The 18,882-nt window shown below is 37.2% G+C and overlaps 2 protein-coding genes across 5 annotated transcripts in view; both read right to left on the bottom strand.

Annotated features, from left to right (window-relative positions):
* LOC131553097 (TBC1 domain family member 9B) overlaps positions 1-12,631 on the bottom strand; it is a 30,316-nt gene extending 17,685 nt beyond the window's left edge. For 2 of the 3 annotated variants that reach the window (XM_058797483.1, XM_058797486.1), the window contains exons 1-11: positions 12,364-12,631; positions 11,062-11,172; positions 7,377-7,495; positions 6,544-6,772; positions 5,082-5,340; positions 4,746-4,953; positions 4,436-4,615; positions 3,620-3,787; positions 3,010-3,039; positions 2,478-2,628; positions 371-585 (exon numbers count right to left, since the gene is read on the bottom strand). In XM_058797483.1, the coding sequence (XP_058653466.1) occupies positions 371-585; positions 2,478-2,628; positions 3,010-3,039; positions 3,620-3,787; positions 4,436-4,615; positions 4,746-4,953; positions 5,082-5,340; positions 6,544-6,772; positions 7,377-7,495; positions 11,062-11,172; positions 12,364-12,481 (1,788 nt within the window). In that variant the 5' untranslated portion in view covers positions 12,482-12,631. The remainder of the gene's footprint in view (positions 1-370; positions 586-2,477; positions 2,629-3,009; positions 3,040-3,619; positions 3,788-4,435; positions 4,616-4,745; positions 4,954-5,081; positions 5,341-6,543; positions 6,773-7,376; positions 7,496-11,061; positions 11,173-12,363) is intronic. The other variant, XM_058797485.1, reaches the window with a different exon arrangement.
* Positions 12,632-15,274: 2,643 nt separating this feature from the next.
* On the bottom strand, positions 15,275-18,869 carry bbs12 (Bardet-Biedl syndrome 12). 2 transcript variants are annotated; one of them, XM_058798642.1, is made up of 2 exons: positions 18,761-18,869; positions 15,275-17,342 (listed from the first exon to the last, which is right to left on the bottom strand). In XM_058798642.1, the coding sequence occupies exons 1-2, from the start codon at positions 18,797-18,799 to the stop codon at positions 15,591-15,593; spliced, it is 1,791 nt and encodes a 596-aa protein (XP_058654625.1). In that variant the 5' UTR covers positions 18,800-18,869; the 3' UTR covers positions 15,275-15,590. The 2 variants fall into 2 exon arrangements, with proteins under 2 accessions (XP_058654625.1, XP_058654626.1); XM_058798643.1 differs by having other exon boundaries at positions 18,720-18,800.
* Between the last annotated feature and the right edge of the window lie 13 nt (positions 18,870-18,882).

The following is an 18,882-nucleotide window of genomic DNA, read 5'->3' as shown; positions in this document are numbered from 1 at the left end:
TGCTGTTGTTGTTTTTCATGGCTTCTTCTGTCATCAAGACAAGCATATAGGCCCAAGCAATTCTCATTGTGATTCTTTTGATTTTATGTTATGATCCCAAAACTAATGTCATCTAAAAACATCTGACATATTTTACATGTACAGACCAAGAATTACACAAACCAACCCATAAATCAATCATGACAATACATTTTGTTGTTCACAGGGTTTGTTTCATGGTCACATTAGGTAGATCGGTCGCAACAACTCCACACAGAGCTGCAAAAAGTAATCCAATGGCATTCATAGAAAGTGTGGGTTAAGTTTCCATATACTTTTTGGGCTGACTGTTGCTGTATACTCAACATCAGACTTGTGTGTGTGTGTGTACCTGGCAGTATCCGATGCTAGGGTTTCTGTAAGCGTAGGCAGTCAGGACGCGTCTCAGGGCAGCGATGCCCATCTCGTTCTGGAAGGCGTGATGTTCGGGCATGGAGCGGTGCAGGTCTCTCTCGATCTCCTCTGTCGCTAGAGTACATTTGCCCATAGCCTGCTCAACCAAACTGCCATAGTAACCCGGGTGTGTGGCCATCTCATTCTGAGCACCTGAAACACAGGGAAAATAACAGGTTTTAAAAGTCATAATGTGATCGCAATGAGGAGCAGAGCAGCTCTATAACAACAGCTGACAGTCTGCTTTTCTCTGACAGCGTGTGAGATCTCACACTGATGTGTAAACATGACGGTCACACACACAGGCAGCTGAAGTCAACACACACACACATACATGGATAAGCATGCTAATACTCATGTTAACTGTGCACGGTACACAAATGTTCATTAAAGCAATGCATACCCAAATGATGTACTGCGTTTTCCAAAATGTGCAGGATATAAACAGTGCACACAAAGCAGAATACTGCATCCCATAATGCAGTGGTCTGAATAGAGATGTGTGCTATTCAGTGTCTGTGCGGAGTGTGGAAGCAGTGGAAACAGTAGCTCACTGCAGGACAGATGGAGGCGCAGGTGCGCTCACTTACACTTAAAATACTCCCTCATTTTTGGTTATGCAGATAAGAGTTATACATCTTTCAAATCTGTAAGGACTCTATGTTTATTTGTGCACACTCACAATAACAAAACGCGCTTCTGTAAAATGATGAAAGCAAACAGGATACGCTTCTGCCGTCTCGTTTTCTGTGAACTCGAGCGCTAAACTCCATGTACATCTTTGCCTTACAGACATTAAAAATATATCTATAGAGAATGAAATGTCTACTTTCACATGAACCAATTCAACTGGAAAACACACACAGTTGCATACACTACTGTGGAGATGACGAGTCCGTGTCGTCGACTTCATTCTTGAGCCGAAAACAAGGACGACACTGGTTTATCAAATTATTAAAATGTTAATGTAGTCTCTTTACTGTTTTTTCCCTGACACATTCATAATCATTTGCTTCTGCGGTGCACTGTGTTTATATGTAAACCTTGTGTGTTATTGACAATATTAGCGCAATCAGACGATAACTAAGATAACTAAGTAATCAGATACTGTTTGACCGGTCTTTTAGTGTACACACACTTCAGTTGTACGCGCTCTGAATAAGTGCACGTCAGAGCAGCACACGAATGAAATGTTTAAACCGGCAAGGCTTTAGCACACGCACATAATGTACTTTTGTGATTGCGAATAAGTGCAGTGTCTCGTGAGTGTAATTCTATCACTGAATCAACATTTGATGTGAATGCGTCTCGTGAGTTGCGGTTGGACATGGACCCGGGAGACGTGTTGCTTGACATTGCTTGAGGTAGATGTGTTTTGTTAATAAACGTTTCATTATATTACTAGTGTTGCCTCCTTTGTTCACTATTACACTGCTGCATAGATTGCATCTGACAGTGCTGTCGCTTAGTTTTGTAACATGAGCCTACACTTTTGAACCGCCACTGACTGAACGCAAAACACACACCCACGTCGAGCAAACGTCGGCCACATCATTCAGTGAAGACGTCAGATGTCTACAGCCCTGATCGTCAGCGGAGACCAGGACACCCAGATGACCCCCAGAGACATATCCCCAGTGATGACCTCAATTAAATACAATAAAACTAAAAAAAAAATATAACAAAATAATTAAAATATAATAAAATACCTAATTACATAATACTACTATTGTTAGAAATTGCAACAAAATTAAAATAGAAATATAAACTTTTGAACTGCGGGTTTCGTCTGGTAAATAAATAAAGGTGACTTGAAGGACAATGACAAGCAGCAGCCACTGAAGTATACAGAGATAAAGCAACCAGATTATACTCTTAACCAGATTATTTTTATATATATATATATATATATATATACACACACACACACACACACACACATTAAAATTGACCTAACAAAATTACTTTAAAAAAAAAAAACAAGAAAAAAAAAAGTCATGTAGTCTTGGTGAGCGGCGCCCCCTGGTGTTTGGGGGACTCATTACCTGAGAATAGCAGCCACAGTTCTCCTCTCAAACTCTCTGGTATCCCATTCAGAACCAGCTCTCTGGTCTTAGACGTGCGGTACATACAAACTCCGCGGCCAAACTCAAAGAAGTGGATGTTCCATGATTCCTCTTTCATCTTCTCTCTCGTCTGGAGGAGGAGAAAGAGGAAGGTCAAAACATAACCAAGGAAACACAAAGTTATAGTTAACAAAAATAAAGTTGTTTTTTTGTCAGTAAGTTTGTGTTTGTTTTTTAGAAGCGTGTACTTTATTCAGCATGAATGCACTGAATTTATCAAAAGTGAAAAAGATATTTTAATACTGTATAGACCCGAATATAAGATGATGTTTTTTTCTTGGAAATACATCTGAAAAAATGCGGTCGTCTTATATTCAGGGTCTAGAAAGACTTTGAAATGTCAGTAATATACCCACAACAATAGGTGGCGCCAAAAACGCATAAAACGAGTGTGTTATGAATGTAATGTAATGTAATGTGTGTTGAAATCAAAAGAAAAAGAAAAGCTTACAGCGGCACGAGTCGTGACTGTCATGTTAGTCTGATGGGAACAAACATCCACGGTAAGTGATTTTAAAACATAAGACAGTACCCAGATTTGAAGACTACAATAAGATTTCACTTCTACTGATAATAACATTTTGGTAGGCTACTATGAGATGGATAGCCTAAATGTTATATAATTTAGATGGGCTACCTGTTATTTCAATGGTATATCAAAAAGTGTATATTTCTCAGTGTCGTTGTTGGTACATTTTACCAGTATTTATCATACTTTCATAACAAAAATTAAAATAGGAAAAATATGCAATTTGAAAATAATTTAAGAAAAAATGTGTTTTACAAAGAAAAAAATAAATAAAAAGATTTGGTTTTCAAAAAGCCTTTTTCCAAAAGGTACATCTGGAAAAAGGGGGGTCGTCTTATATTCAGGACAATACGGTAGTCCTTTTGTACTTTCTATTTATCAAAGAATCTTGCAGAAACTTTTGAACTGTAGTGTATTTAAGTGCTAATTAGCTGAGTAATAAGCAGATAAAATGACTTTAAAATCCTTTTACACCTAATTGTTTTAACCACTTCACATGAGTGCTGATGGATGTGAGAGGGGTGTGTCTCACCACTTTAGGCCCCAGCTCCTCCGGGACGTCCTGCTGGTAGATTTGCAGTAGGCCCTTCTTGGCAGTGGGCAGACTGGGGCTGTAGTGTTGGTTTTGGGGCATCTCTCCGAGCCCCAGTACAGGAGGGGACGGGGGCAGAGAGGGTGGCGTACTCGGGCTGGGATTCTCCTGGAAGCAATGACAAACATGGAAACGAGTTATGCTTTAATGGGGCAAATGTCTTTAATCATGAATCATGAAGTAAATACTCTAGTTAACGAGTTTAAGGTCAATAAGATTTTGAACTAAATTAATACTTTTATTCAGCAAGGATCAATTAAATTGATCAAAAGTGACAGTGAAGACATTCATAATAGTACAAAAGATTTCTATTTCAGATAAATGTTGTTCTTTTGAAGTTTCTATTAATCACAGAGTGCTGAAAAAAAAAAAAAAAAAAAGTTTCCAGAAAAACATGAAGCAGCACAACTGTTTTCAACACTGATAATAATCAGAAATGTTTCTCGAGCAGCAAATCATCATATTAAAATATATTTCTAAGAATCATGTGACACTGAAGGAGTAATGATGCTAAAAATTCAGCTTTGTTCACAGGAATAAATTACATTTTACAATGTATTCACATAGAAAACAGTTATTTTAAATTGTAGTAATATTTCACAATATGACTGTTTTTACTGTATTTTTTAAATCAAATACATGCCATGGTGAGCAAAAGAGACTTCTTTCAAAACATTTGAAAAATCTTACCAACCCAAAACTTTTGATCGAAAGTGTATATAAAATGAAATATTATTCTGATAAATTCTGACTCACGGACTGAGAGCTTAGACTACATGGCCTGTCAGGCGTGCGCTGCAGGAAGTCAGAGATGCGCTGTACCAGGAAGTCACGGTCTTTGAGGTTGGCAAACAGGAAGGTCATCTTGTTTTTAGTGCTGATCGACAGTGGACTCGGCAAAACACTGCTGCTGTCCGCTTTCTCCACTATAGTCACCTACAGAGAAAGAAAGTGTCCGTCAAACTGTTGTAACTATATGTGTGTACACACACATGTACTATGTAAATAAAAACTTTTATTTTGGATGTGATTAATCTTTTGACAGCACTATTGTGTGTGCGTTTACCTCTCTCAGAGGAATGATAAGTTGACACAGATCTTCCTCTCGACTGGCAAAGCAGATGTAGTTGTTAGAAACAAACATTTGACCGACGACATGCATCTTAGCGAACGGCGTCCAGAGTGTACAGTCGGTGTGTCCATCCAAACGCTCGTCCTGTGTGAGCCGGAACAGCGCTCTGTATCGCTCGTTCTTTGCACGCGCATCCAAGTCCCTGAAACACGTGAAAAGGAACTCAACTTGTAAAATATTAATCGCAAAATAAAACCAGACAATTCTGACAAAAAGGGTGCTCTGTTTATACAATGAAATTCAAGACTCATCTGTGAGCGGTCTCCTCACCTCTTGAGCGCAGAGACGTTTTTCAGGGTCTTGCAGGGTTTGGGGAGCGAGCGGTCGGCAGCGAAGCTCTCGTTGTCCAGCAGCTGTCTCATGGCGATGTTGGCCAGCTGCTCCATCAGTTTGAAGGTCTCGTTGATGTTGAGGAACATGGAGAAGAAGTGCTCAGTGTCGCGTGTGCTCACGCGGATGCTCTCAGGGAAAACCAACGTGGCGTTCTTGTCCAACTGCGTGACGTCTGTCCACTGCACCACCAGCGAAACTACAGTCACATGAACGAAAATAAAGATGAAAAAGATTTGAAAACAAGTAAGGGGAAGAACAGATTTCATTAAGGGTGGTGGAAGAAAAGAAAAATGCACTAACACAATTTCACACTAAAGAACACTTAATTCAATATGAAACACTGCCCTTTTCACAAAGCATTTAAAATGACATCACTAAACATCTACCTGAAATAATTCATTCTGATTGGCCAGTCGTGGCATACTGTGGTTATTTTATGCACACTATCGGTCAAAAGTTTGGAGTTGGTAAGATTTTTTTTTTAACGTTTTAAAAAAATACAGTAAAAACAGTAATACTGTGAAATATTACTACAATTCAAAATAACCGTTTTTTGTGAGAATACATTGTAAAATGTAATTTTTTATTCCTGTGATCAAAGCTGAATTTTCAGCATCATTACTCCAGTCTTTAGTGTCACATGATCCTTCAGAAATCATTCTAATGTGCTAATAACTAATATATGATTTGCTGCTCGAGAAACATTTCCGATTATGGACCCTTTTCACAACTTTTTTTTTTTTTTGTACATTTATAACACTACACTTTGTATTATATCACCTTTGCATTAAATAAAAAAATTAAAAAACTAGTTACTGCTAATGCGAGGGTGTTTCTAATGCAGCATCTATGGGAGGGACGGTAAATTTGACATTGTTCTCTCTTCTGACTGCCGATTATTTTTCAGCATTCTGTGATGAATAGAAAGTTCAAAAGTACAGCATTTAGAAATCTTTTGTAATATTATAAATGTCTTTACTGTCACTTTTGATCAATTTAATGTATCCTTGCTGAATAAAATAGCTTAGCATAACTTGTTTCCACTCAAACTCAAAAATTCTAAATAATATGTACATCTATGTTTGCATAAAACTCATAAAAACCATATATATAGTATTTTAGTTAACATACGTTTATATATTTGTTTCTTATATATATATATATATATATATATATATATATATATATATATATATATATATATATATATATTATTTTGCTATAAAAGCAAAAATATATGTACAAACAAAACAAAACTTTTTATTTATTTTTTATTTAAAATTTATCAAAAATATGACACTGTTTGTTTGGGTTCTAGATGCGTTCCATTTTCTGTTTTTGTACAAATTTAGTTCCACTGTACATCTTGCAGTATGCATCAAGTATGCATGTGCCTCACCCTCTTTTCCCAGCAGGAAGGAGTAGAAGCAGAGGTGATTTACGGACAGGTAGATCCAGCCCTGCCGCGGGACTCTGCCCTTCCAGTAGCTGCAGGGGTAATAATTCACCAGCTTCTCTTCCTCCGGCATTCCGAACAACTTCCGCATCTTCAGCTCGGCTTCACGGAACTTCCCAGGATCCTCGTCTTCCTGAGGTTTGCCACTTTTATTCTCTTCAGCGATGATGCCCTACAAAGAACAAGTTGAAGTTTGGGGTCGGTAAGGATATTCCTGCTCACCAATCCTGCATTTATATGATTCAAAATACAATATAAACAATAATAATGTGGAATATTATCATCATTTTAAAATAACTGTTTTCTGTTTGAATATATTTTAAAATGTAATTTATTCCTGTGATGCAAAGCTGAATTTTCAGCATCGTCACACCAGTCTTCAGTGTCACATGATTCTTCAGAAATCATTCTAACATGCTGATTTGAAACATTTCTGTTATCCGTGTTGAAAACTTGTGTGTTTTGTAGTTTATTTTGCCTCAAAACTCCAGCTTGAAAATGCAGAGTGACAGTCTCACATTCTTTACATCAAAAAAGCAAGTACAACCAGTATTCCCATTTCTCATCATGGTTATTTCCTTTTTTAACATAAAAATGTAAAACTAGCAACTAACAAAAAATGAGAGTGAGTTGTGTTACTTATTCAGAGAAACATTTAGACCTAGATTAAGATTTGAGGAGCAACCATAATTCACTATCTCTGAAGAAATGACTTAATCCTAATTTAATGGCTTCAATACATGTCTTTACTTTGACAAATAAAACAAAAATCGCACCTGTATTTTGCCCTTGACGAAGGTGGTGATGTCATCGTCGTTGTCAAAGATGGACAGAGTCTGCAGCAGGTTTGTCTCGAGCCACTCCCAGTGTTCAGTGATCTCCTTACGAGACGAGCCTGAGACACACATCCACCAGAATTAACTGTGTCACAGCCTTTAATATGTCAAATTCAGAGCGGCTGTTTAAAGGTCAGGTGAGGTTTACACAGGAGATACAGCCGATGTGTCTCAACACAGTCAGTCACTCTACAGATTTTCATCACTGAGATGATAGCAATAAATGAACCCGGGTAAAAAAGAACAGCTCAAGTCAAAGAGTATCTGTTTAGGAAAACATCAAGACAAGTTTCCTTTGTTATCTGTCATCTGACTAAAGAAATCCAGAATAATCAATTCGTCTGGAGAAAGACCAATCAACTGTTAGCTAGGGTTTGGTATGGTTTTTGTTTGTTTGTTTTTTTCGATTCTGGTGCCAAATCGATACTTTTAAAATGGTACCAGTGCCTAAACCGATACTTATAAGAAAATTTTTTATTAAAAATTACCAATTAATAATTGGATTGGCCATTAGCACTAAACACATGATGTCTTTTTCATTCATACTGGACGCCAGAGGGCGTCCTCACAAAAAAAATCCAGTATCCAGTCACAGAAGTAGCGGAACTCATGAAGCTCCAGGAAATCCCCAATATGGACAAAGGCATTGCTATCACTGTAACTGAGTAAACAGAAGATATAAACGTTTTGAATGATTAAACAAATACAATAAACACTCGACTACGACGATGTATAGTTTATAGTTTGCTAATCGATGTATTAGCAAAGACTATAGAATACCCAAGACGTGTCACTTGTATAGTTTTGAATGTGGAAAAATGCAATGCTCAATATGGCCGCTCAAACGCAGGAAACCCCGCCTTCTAAAGTCAGCGCGTCACTGCAGCTGCCGTTAGAAGTCCCGGTTGCTATAGAAACAGTAAGCGTTCCGAGACGTGCGCCTAGGACTGCGCATGCGCACTGGCTGATCTAGCCTGAGAAATAAGCTTTTTTTTTTAACTCTATTTGAGCAAAATAAACAGCATTTATGATACAGTTGTTGTCAGATTTTATTGGTGATTTCAGATATGAAATTTAAACGTAAGCTTGGCGAACAGTTTTGGAGAATTTGATGTTTCCCCATTCAGAGACATAGGAGCTGCACTTGCATGCCCGAGAGCCGTTTCAAAGATGGCCGTCGAGTGGCATGACTTGCCTTAAAGTGATTTTGCTATTAGTAGCCTATGGAACATATGTTCAGCCTCATTCTGTGACAAGAAGCTACATCAGATCACAAAAAAAAAAGCATTTAACTGGTTTTGTGGACTAAAAAGGTTATAATGTTCTCTTTTGTTGGACAACAGGTTTTAAAACGTGAATACAAGAGAAGTTTAGCTTTAGGCATTTTAATTTAAGCATGTTTAGCTTAGCTAGTTAATGGAAGGCTACCTGCTGCCGTCAGAGCAAGCTCGCATTTCCCGAGTTGTGCTTTTAAGTCGGAATGTGAAAACACAGCACACTCACGTTACTACAAAGATTTGTTGGACTTGTATTATTAGAGCTTTCCGACTTGAGTTCACGTGCATTTTCTCAGTCATGAAATTATTTTTAACGTGCAGTGCCGGTGATGATGCTTCTTATATCTGTTTCGGAGAAACAAAGGACAAATATTTCAAAATCGATCGCTCAAGCATGGCAGGCACCGAAACGAGACACCGAAATCTGCATTCTGATTCAGTTCTAGTACATACCAGTTACATAGGTACCGGTGCCATATTGGTACCCAACCCTACTGTTAGCTGGACTAAGAGCTCTAGATCACCTATAATAAAAAGTCAGTATTAGTTTACAGATGTTTGTCATTTTAAGTGAGTAATTGTTGGATTAATCATTTGAGTGTGTGGATGGAGGGACAAAATCATTACTTGCAATAAAATAAACATTAACTAAAAATTTATTTCCGCTAGTTGCCAAGACAACATTTCTAATTTTTGTAGGGATGCAGCAATACCACTTTTTCCAGAACAAGGCCGATACCGATACTTTTACTTTTGGTACTTGCCGAAACAGAGTACCGATACCTGTATTTTCATTGCCATTTATAATTTTGTTAAAATGCTGGGTACAGAAACCAAAAGAATATGTATAACGTTAGTTGGCTAAGTTCATTTAGAAAATAGATATTTCCTTCAGTTATTTTCACAATTAATTATGCCCACCATTAAAATGTATTCCACAAGCTTTCGTTACTTTGACTGTTCTTTTTTTTTCTCTATGGTAGCCTACTTCATCTTTAATTTAATAGTATTAGAGCTGCTTCATTGCAGCGGCTCAGTACTGTAATCACAAGACGTTTTACTGTAAAAATTCAGGGAACCACTCATATATATATATAAATCATTTAACTGTGATGAACACATTTTCTGAAACATAAGTCACGTTTTTTATTCATCTGAAACGTGCTGCGACCTATAGTCCAAAGAGACTCACATAATGCAATTAACCTCAAGCAAGCAAAACATGCGAGCGTGCGTACACTTTTGTATTGGTGCAGAACGAGAGAGACACGTATAGACTAGTGCATTTCACACAGGCTGCCATTTTCACTTTCGCCATAAAGTCGTGTATGATTGACATTTAAAATGTTGTTTATAGTGAATGTCACTATTTTCTATATTTACGATTTAGTTTTAATTCAAATGATGCGTGTGCCATTCGCGCAAACAGCAATCAAGATCATACAACAGAAGTGCGCACGCTCTCTCTCTCCTTACCGTTAAGTAGTAAGTTTAGTAACTTGTGGATTGATTTACTTGCTTTTTTAACTTGCTCTCGACAAGCTCGCACATCTGTGCCGCCACGAGCTCAAACCACTCATCTTATCAGCTCGCACACATCAGCTATACAGGCATGAATATTGAATGTTTAACATTATATTAACTGCATACATATACTTAGACATCCTTAATCTCTAACTCCATTCTACTCTCTGATGTTCTGTTGTCTGTCTCTCTTGTCCGGACATGGCACTGTTCACACGCTGTGTGGAATTGGTTTTCGGTATTGCAGCATTTTTATGAGTACGAGTACGAGCTCAGGAGCACTGTATCAGGCCCTTATAAAATTAACTACTACGCTTCCTTCTTTATTATATAAACGTGTCATTAAAAATGTCTATATTATAAAACTGAGAATCTGAGATTTACTGAAATCACACAACTTTGACAATTCGATACGCACTCTGAACTTCTGGTTCGAAACTAAAGATTTGCAAAGGTTTCTAAGCTTCACAAAGCAGTGTTTTCAAAAGCATCCATTACTAATTTTAACCAACCCATATAACCCTATAAGTAAGAACACTAAGAAATTCCCAATTAATATTAATATACTTAAAATAAATAATATTCTATAAATTTACGTGTAATGATTTTTTTTTTTTTAAATATTAAATTAATATTAATTATAGATTTAAATATACATTATATAACATCATATTTAAATAAGTACCAACTAATAAATGAGTTTGAAACTAAAATTATCCGGTTGTTGCTTTTTTTCTGCATACTAAGCATGTGGGCAAATCCCCATTTTGTGTACATTTAGGACCTGGATATCAAGTGATTTTCTACAGACTTTAAATACTGACCACAAGCAATATTCCAGAAGATCTGTGACTCTCCAGTCTGGTGCAGGATCCTGTACGGAGCCACGCGAGCACTCGAGTCCAACACCACATCCAACGTACCCACCAGCAAACCTGAGAGAAAAACAGAAAGAGAGAAAAGTTTACAGGTCACACAAACATGTGGTATGAAGAGAAAAAACGGCTTAGTCAATAACAGGCGTCAGAGCACAGTGGTTTCCTTCAGTTCTCATTGCTGAGACACACATATTTACCCAGATAAACACTCGTGTGTGAGAGAGGAATTTAAGACATGCCATTTGTCACACACATCTTGACTTCCTCTTACAGGGGTCACATGATCAGTTAATGTGTGATACTGATGGAGACATAAACACTAACTGGCTTCTTCAAAAGGGATAAAGTGTTGTTTCAATGCATAATGTGTTGAATATTGCACAAGCGTGACATTAACACACACTCTAATAAGAGTCTGACAAAACACCCATATGATGTAACTTCCAGACAACAACAGGGTAATGCTGAGGTCTTCGTAACGTAATTGAGTTTATAGTCGGGTTCAGAGGTGAATGTAGTCATTCTGCTGTCATGTGAAACACTCCTCTTAAAAAGTGCCTGTTTTTGTCTGTTTTCTTTTAGGAGCCAAGGAAACGCATATGAATATCTTTCTCAGGAAGGAATAAGAAGTTAACATATTGTGACACAACACAAACCAAACAAAGGCTTTTCTCCCATGAAACTCAAGATATAGATTTAGTTATAAATCTACATTATTAATAATAAATAATTTTCTAGTTTCATGGCATATGTATATATACACAGTACCATGGCCAGGTGGCTTAACATTGTTATATATATATATATATATATATATATAACAATGTTAAACCATTTAACCACGGTACTAAAAAGTGTGTTTTATACAATATATGGCAAATATCAAGCACCCAAGATCTGTTAAATTTATCATTTCAACCATCTGTAATTTATTTATTACTGTATTTCGTAAAATCAACTTTAAACCATACACTTATAAATTACAAACACATAAATATACTTGCATTTAACACATAAAGCATGTATGAATTTTCATTTCATAAACACGTCAAATATAAACAGATGACGCAAACACAGTCAGCATCAATGAAGAGATGCGACCAAAACAAATCCACCTATATATTATTCCACATGTTGTAATGAATCATCAGTAAGTATAACTGCGTTGATAAACTCTCCTTCATTATGCATGCGTGATCTGTCATGCATACGAGCCCCGATGGTTTATATTTGGGTGATATCTCATACCCGTGATGCCTCCTCCGCGCCCGTGTCCCTTCCTCCTCTGCAGGATGAAATAGGGATTCGCTCGCTCGCTCACCCACAGCGCGTTGGCCAGTAACACCTCCTCCGGGGTAATCCACATGGCTTCACGGGCGCTTTCACTCTGTAGATGAGGCCAATGTGTGAGTTTTGATCATGCCAGAATGGACGGGACTCAGCTGATGTTTGTCTGCATGAGCCGCCCAACTCACTGCGGGCGAAACCAGCCACCGTGGAGCCAAAATGGCCTACTGAGCCACTGGAACTTCAAAATAAAGTCTTTAGCACCGCCGAAAATAAAACAATTATCATTATTATATCGTATTTTATACATTTTATACAGTATGCTCTGCAAATATATTTGATATACCTATAAATAGATATTATTACAGGAGCACTGTATAATATTATTACATGTTTTTGCACTGAGCGATGTCACTTTTTCTGACGGTATTCTATATGTCCTGTTTGGCAAATAATTATTTGCTTGCTCTGAATGCTTTCAATGTTGCTTTCAGAAGTTTACAAACTTGTACCTCAGTGCAGGTACCCTTAAAATGTCAAAGTAAAATGTATTTTTTAGTTTCGGTTAATATGTTATTTTATTATATTAATTCAATGTGTTTTACAAATAAATAGTTTAATTAAAATTAAAAATAAATAAATAAAACTTATATAATCAGTCTCATTCTGCTTTGTACAGTCTGTTGGGACTGTTCTGACAGACCCAGACCTGGTTTTCACCATAAATAAATCTCCATATAATTCTGTATAGAATTTTTCTTTTTGGAATATTTATTTTAGCGCTATACAAATAAATATGATTTGAGTTGGATATGTTTCTTTTCAGATTTGTACATTATTTTAACAGCAGAATATTTAACTCTTTTCACTAAAAGAGTTCATCTGTAAATGTATTGAGTATTTATGCACATATTGAGTATTTATGCATGCAATGCACATTTATGTCCACGTTGTGGCAGTATAGTATGCTAAAAAAAAAGTGATTCAAATGAAAATTGCCTCAACTGGGATTTGAAGGGTATAAAGATATTAAATGTTATATGATATAATGATAAATGAATTATACAGTGCCCTCCACAAGTATTTGAACAGTAAAGACAAAATTGCTCTGTTTGCTGTGGAGTCAAGAAATCTGTAAATATGATTAAAAGATGAATATGTGACAAAACTACAGAATGTCACATTTTATTATTGGGTGAATCAACACATACATGTTTTACCAGCTAAGAAGTTCAGCACTTTTAGAGTTTCATCCCTCTATCTGATGTGAGCATGTATTGGGACAGTTGCCTCACAGGTCTTTCTAAGTGATCAGCTGTGTCCCGTTGCATTAATTCTTCAGATGTTAAAAGCAGGGAATGTGTCGTATCAGTTATATAACTTATATCCATTACTTCGGCATTCTGAATCTTGCATTTGATATGACACACACAGGATGACAAACCAGGATGAAGATGAGGGAGCTGACTTTGAGAGAAAAGCAAGCAATTTGGATGCTAAAAGAAAAGAGGAAGTCAATTAAAAACAAAGGGCATGGAGAAATCAAGAGTTTGGAGACCATAAGCAGCCAACAACGACCTGATCGGCTGAGAAAACAACAGTAGTTGATGACAGACAAATCATAAAAGCTGTGAAAATGAATCCTAAAATGTGTGTCTGTAAAATCAACAACCTCCAGAAAGCTGCGGTGATGCTCTGACAATCTACTGTCCGCAGGAGACTTTGACACAGAATTACAGATGCTACACAGCAAGATACAAACCTCTGACCAACTCCAAAAATAGAAAGGAAAGATTAGTTTGTAAAAGCCAGTAGAGTTTTGGAACAGAGTTTTATGGACAGATGAGACAAAGATTAACCTTTATCTAAGTGATGGGAAAGCAAAAGTGTGGAGAAAAAAGGGAACTGCAATTATCCCAAGCAAACAGCCTCATCTGTAAAGCATGGTGGAGGTGGTGTCATGGCATGGGCCTGCATGGCTGCCTCTGGAACAGGCCCTCTCAACTTTACTGATGACTTAATGTATGATGGCAGCAGCAGAATGAATTTGGAAGGGTACAAAACCATCTTGGCTACCAATATTCAAGAAAATGCCACCAGACTCATCAGAAAGCGATTCGTATTGCTTTAAGACAATGACCCAAAACACCCTGCCAGTTCAGTCAAGGAGCTTATCAGGGCAAAGAAATGGAAAGTCTTAGATTGCCCAAATCTCCAGATTTACATCTGATTGAACATGAATTTCACCAGCTGAAGAGAAGAGTAAAGGCAGAAACTCCCCAAAACAAGCAACAGTTGGAATTGGCTGCATTAAAGGCTGCTGGGAAATGCATTTGCAGGATGAGACCAAGAGTCTGGTAATGAGAGTCTGGGTCACAGTCTCACTGCTTTTACATTTGCCTTTAGTTCAACTGTCCCAATACTTATGCTCACATCAATGAGTGGGATGAACTCTAAAAGTGCTGTCCTTTTTATTTGGTAATACATGTATGTGTTGAAACAGCTTATAATAAATTGTGACATTCTGTAGTTTTGTCTCATATTCATTTTTTAATCGTATTTGTAAATGTCTTTACTCCACAGCAAGCAGAGCAATTTTGTCTTCACTGTTTCAATACTTATCGATGGCACTGTATGTACTTAAAAGAACATCATGGCATTACCATCTGTATTGGTTACCGTTCTATCAAACAATCAGAAGACTCACAAACACACACACACACACACACACACACATATATATATATATATATATATATATATGTATATGAATATATATGCATACATATACATACTTTTTTTTATAAAATGTAATATACAAATCAAAATCTGTAGGCTATACAGAATGAATGAATGAATCACCCAATTTTCCCCACACAATTTAGTCCTGAATTTATGTATTTATTCCTTTTTTAGGCAATTTCTGTAATTATTTATTAGACTTGATCATTTCCAACATATATGTATTTTTGTACAAAACAGACAAATAATAAATAAAAAAACAAATTCATTCAACAAAACCATTCATTTTATTACGCAAATTTTTGAAACACTCATAATGTCATGTATTTTAGCATATTTTTACTTGAATAGAAAAGACCTAAAGTATCTTCAAAGTGAAGAATATATGAAAATAAAGTTTAAATTCTATTTTGATTTAAAAAATAATAATAATTATGCCTCAGATATCAAAGATACATGAGCTCCCTGTAAACATTTTCTCCTTCACTGACACCTGTAATGATCTCCGTGTCAGACTGAAGCACCAAAAACACCAGATCAAGAGCTCTCCTCCAGGCTTCAGACTTCACTGTCACGTTATCATACACACCAGCTCCATCTGCATCCCGCGATATGGCATCTTTATAATGTCTCATCTGATGTGCAATAGCCGTCCAAGCCTCTGCTTTGGACCCCACCGACCCACTGTTCATCATCAAAGTGGAGACATAATCCATCCAGGCTTCGGCCATCAGCTCCAGCACCACACCTTCCTGTGGGTTTTCCATCTCTGTCTGTTTAGATTGATGAAGCTGCTGGATGCAAAGGAGTTCGGTGGTTCCTGCACCATGCAGCAACTTCCCATCTGTGAGCGCTTGGTGCAACCGATGAGCGCAGCTCCAAAACTGATCCTCCAAACTTTGCAGTTTAGCAGATACAGAGCTGCTTATGACCGCCGTGACCAGAGATGTGCTTGCAGTCACAATGCTGATTGCGACTAAATCATTTTTTCCACTGAAATCTCTCTGTTGACTTACTGTAACTCCCTGTCCCACGCAGTTCTCGTCGATCTGTGTGACGTACGAAACCGGAACAGCGCTTGTACAAGTGCTAAAGTCCTTCAAAACGCTGTTTTTAACACCTTCAATAACCAGGACGTTTGCGCCGAGAACTCGGTCTTTGAGTTTTGCGCCAGCTGTGCCGCTCACAAGCACAACATCTATGCTGAATTCATGCAGTTTTCTTAATACATCCTCAATCCAACGCTCTTCCAGACTCACGCCAGACATGTTAGCGTGATCCGTGATGTGCACGACATTCCCAGGCCTGTTAAAACCCACGTGGCGATACTTCTCGCACAAATCGCCGTTCACCAAAGCGATATTTAACGCCTGACCCTGAAGGCGTTGAACCACAGAGGCTTGTTCGACTGACAGCAACGTGACAAAGCCATGTAACACGCATGATTTCTCCTCAGACCGGCCTGGAATGAGGCACGTGACCAGTTTTTGAATATCCAAACATCTGTTCTGTGCATTTTCTGTGTTTTTGGATTGCAATTTGCATGCTTTTAAAACTAAACGCATGGAGGAGTCACATCCGTGGCTGACGGCTTGTGCTATGTGAGTTACGTCATTCAGAGCTTTTTGTGTGTTTTCAGTCTGTGCATCATGGAAATTAAAGTGTCTGCTGTGTTTTAGTGTCAACCTGAGATTCTGAGAGTGTTTAACATCCATGTGCTGCATCTTTGTGTCCTGAATGACTGATTTAAGAGCTGAAGTAGGTTTGCAGTCCTTTAGTTTCAGGCAAGAAACTTCTTCTACACCTACAGCCGATTGTTTGCACACCTCCAAACACACCTCCAGTCCTTTTCTCATGGCTGTTTTGATATCCAGCACAGTTATTCCTCTGTTTAGACACTCTAATGCAACTCTTCCCCAGACTCCAGCCAGAAACACCAGCACGCCCGTCCCGGAGTGGAAGAGCTTCTGCTGGGCCTGTACTGTCTCAAGCAGCAGTTGTCCGACTGAGCCGTCCAGCTCGATACACTCAAGCAGACGTGAACAGGAGCTGACCAACATCGCATCCCTGGCGTCTTCATTCTGGATAAACTTGGGCCGTTTGTTGGGGCCCAGAAAGCCATGTGTGGTGGCAGCTATAGCCTCTAACTGCTGGAGTCCGATATGGTGGCGCTGAGCGACAGTGGCACTTCCACACATCTATGAATAAGAAATAACGAGATGCTGGTTAGTTAATACTTACAAATGTTATTTAGCTGTGTGTTCTGATAGGATTGCACTGCAGGCAACGGGGAAAAAACAATGCTAAATACAAATAATAAAATGCAATTAACCATATAAAAATACAATTTTGATTAATTAAAATGTAAATAAAACAAAATTTCAATATGTAAACAAAAAATACTCAAGGTTTTTTCCCCCAGATATGTAGTCCTTAATGAATTTTTTTGTATTAATTCACTCATTTTTGGGAGATTTTTGTAATCCTTTATTTATTACTTACTAAAATATATTTATATGTTCTTATTTAACATTTTCAATTTTTCCATTTATTGCACAAAATGATGTAAATATTCAGGATAGCACACATATTTAACTATTAATTTAATGAATTATATCATTAATTATTTATTATTTAGCTGTGTGTTGTGATAAGGTTGTTGGCAGAAGGAAAAACCAGGCTAAATGCAATAAATAATAAAATGCATAAATATGCATATATTTACATATTTGGGTTAGCAAAATAAATACACAATTTTTAAAAGAAATCAGAAAATGTCTGCAATATCTTCCAATCAAACTCGACAGTATTTTCCCAAATTCATCTGTTACTAAGATTAAAAGTTTCTTTTGAACATTGTGTTGTTTGATGAATTATTGGCTGCCAAGAGCATGAAACCTTCAAAAATGACATTTTCTATTGTAATTTTGATATTGTTTTGAGTCTCTACTAGATGTTCAATGTAAACCATGTTAAGAAAAGCAGATTTCTGATGGTTTTAAGATACTGTACAGTGAAATACTGTACTATTGACAAACATTAAAACATCTGACATTGAGAAAATGTATAGTCAAGTTGCATTTATACTACACTTCATACAATTTAGATTTTTTTTTCTTTCTAATAAACAGGTAATGGACAGGAAAATAACAGTTTTAGCATTTCAGCTGTAAAATGGTATTATTAAGCTCAATTAATTTTTATTTTTTCAAGTTTTTGTGTTCTCATCTGTCAGTGACGGTACAGTAAGATTAATAGGCTAATATGTCCCTATTTAATATTTAATCAAATGGATGTGGATCCTGCACACACTTTTCACATAGATTATGCATTATTATATTATAATTCACATTAATTATGCATAAATGAAGTTGGCAAAAGCATAAAATTCTGCTATATTAGAGAAAATGAGTAAACCGACATAAAATAATATTTCTGTATGACATAATGGTCGACTCGAGGTTATGCAGTCTTACTGGCAAATTGGCTTTTATGCAGGCAAAACAAAGCATTCAAATTGTCTGGGTATCATTTTGGATCAAATTTCAACTCAAATTCGAGTCATATATACTAACCCTATCGTGCACAATGTCCTAATCAAACCGAAGCTACAAACCTTCACCGCTGAGCTGCATTGTTTACGTGGTAGGGCCATGTTCTGAAATGCGCATGCGCGCCGCACTACAGCACTCTTGCTAACAGCTCGTTGCTAAGAGACGGATGCCAAACCAAACGAAC

This window comes from Onychostoma macrolepis, chromosome 14 (genome assembly GCF_012432095.1).
Source record: "Onychostoma macrolepis isolate SWU-2019 chromosome 14, ASM1243209v1, whole genome shotgun sequence".
NCBI lineage: Eukaryota > Metazoa > Chordata > Actinopteri > Cypriniformes > Cyprinidae > Onychostoma > Onychostoma macrolepis.
This window is presented reverse-complemented; position numbering and strand designations above follow the sequence as displayed.

Coding starts and splice junctions, on each gene's coding strand:
- bbs12 (XM_058798642.1), bottom strand. CDS start 18,799: ATGGCCCTACCACGTAAACAATGCAGCTCAGCGGTGAAG. Junction 17,343..18,760: donor AATGCAGCTCAGCGGTGAAG/GTTTGTAGCTTC, acceptor TCTTATTCATAG/ATGTGTGGAAGTGCCACTGT.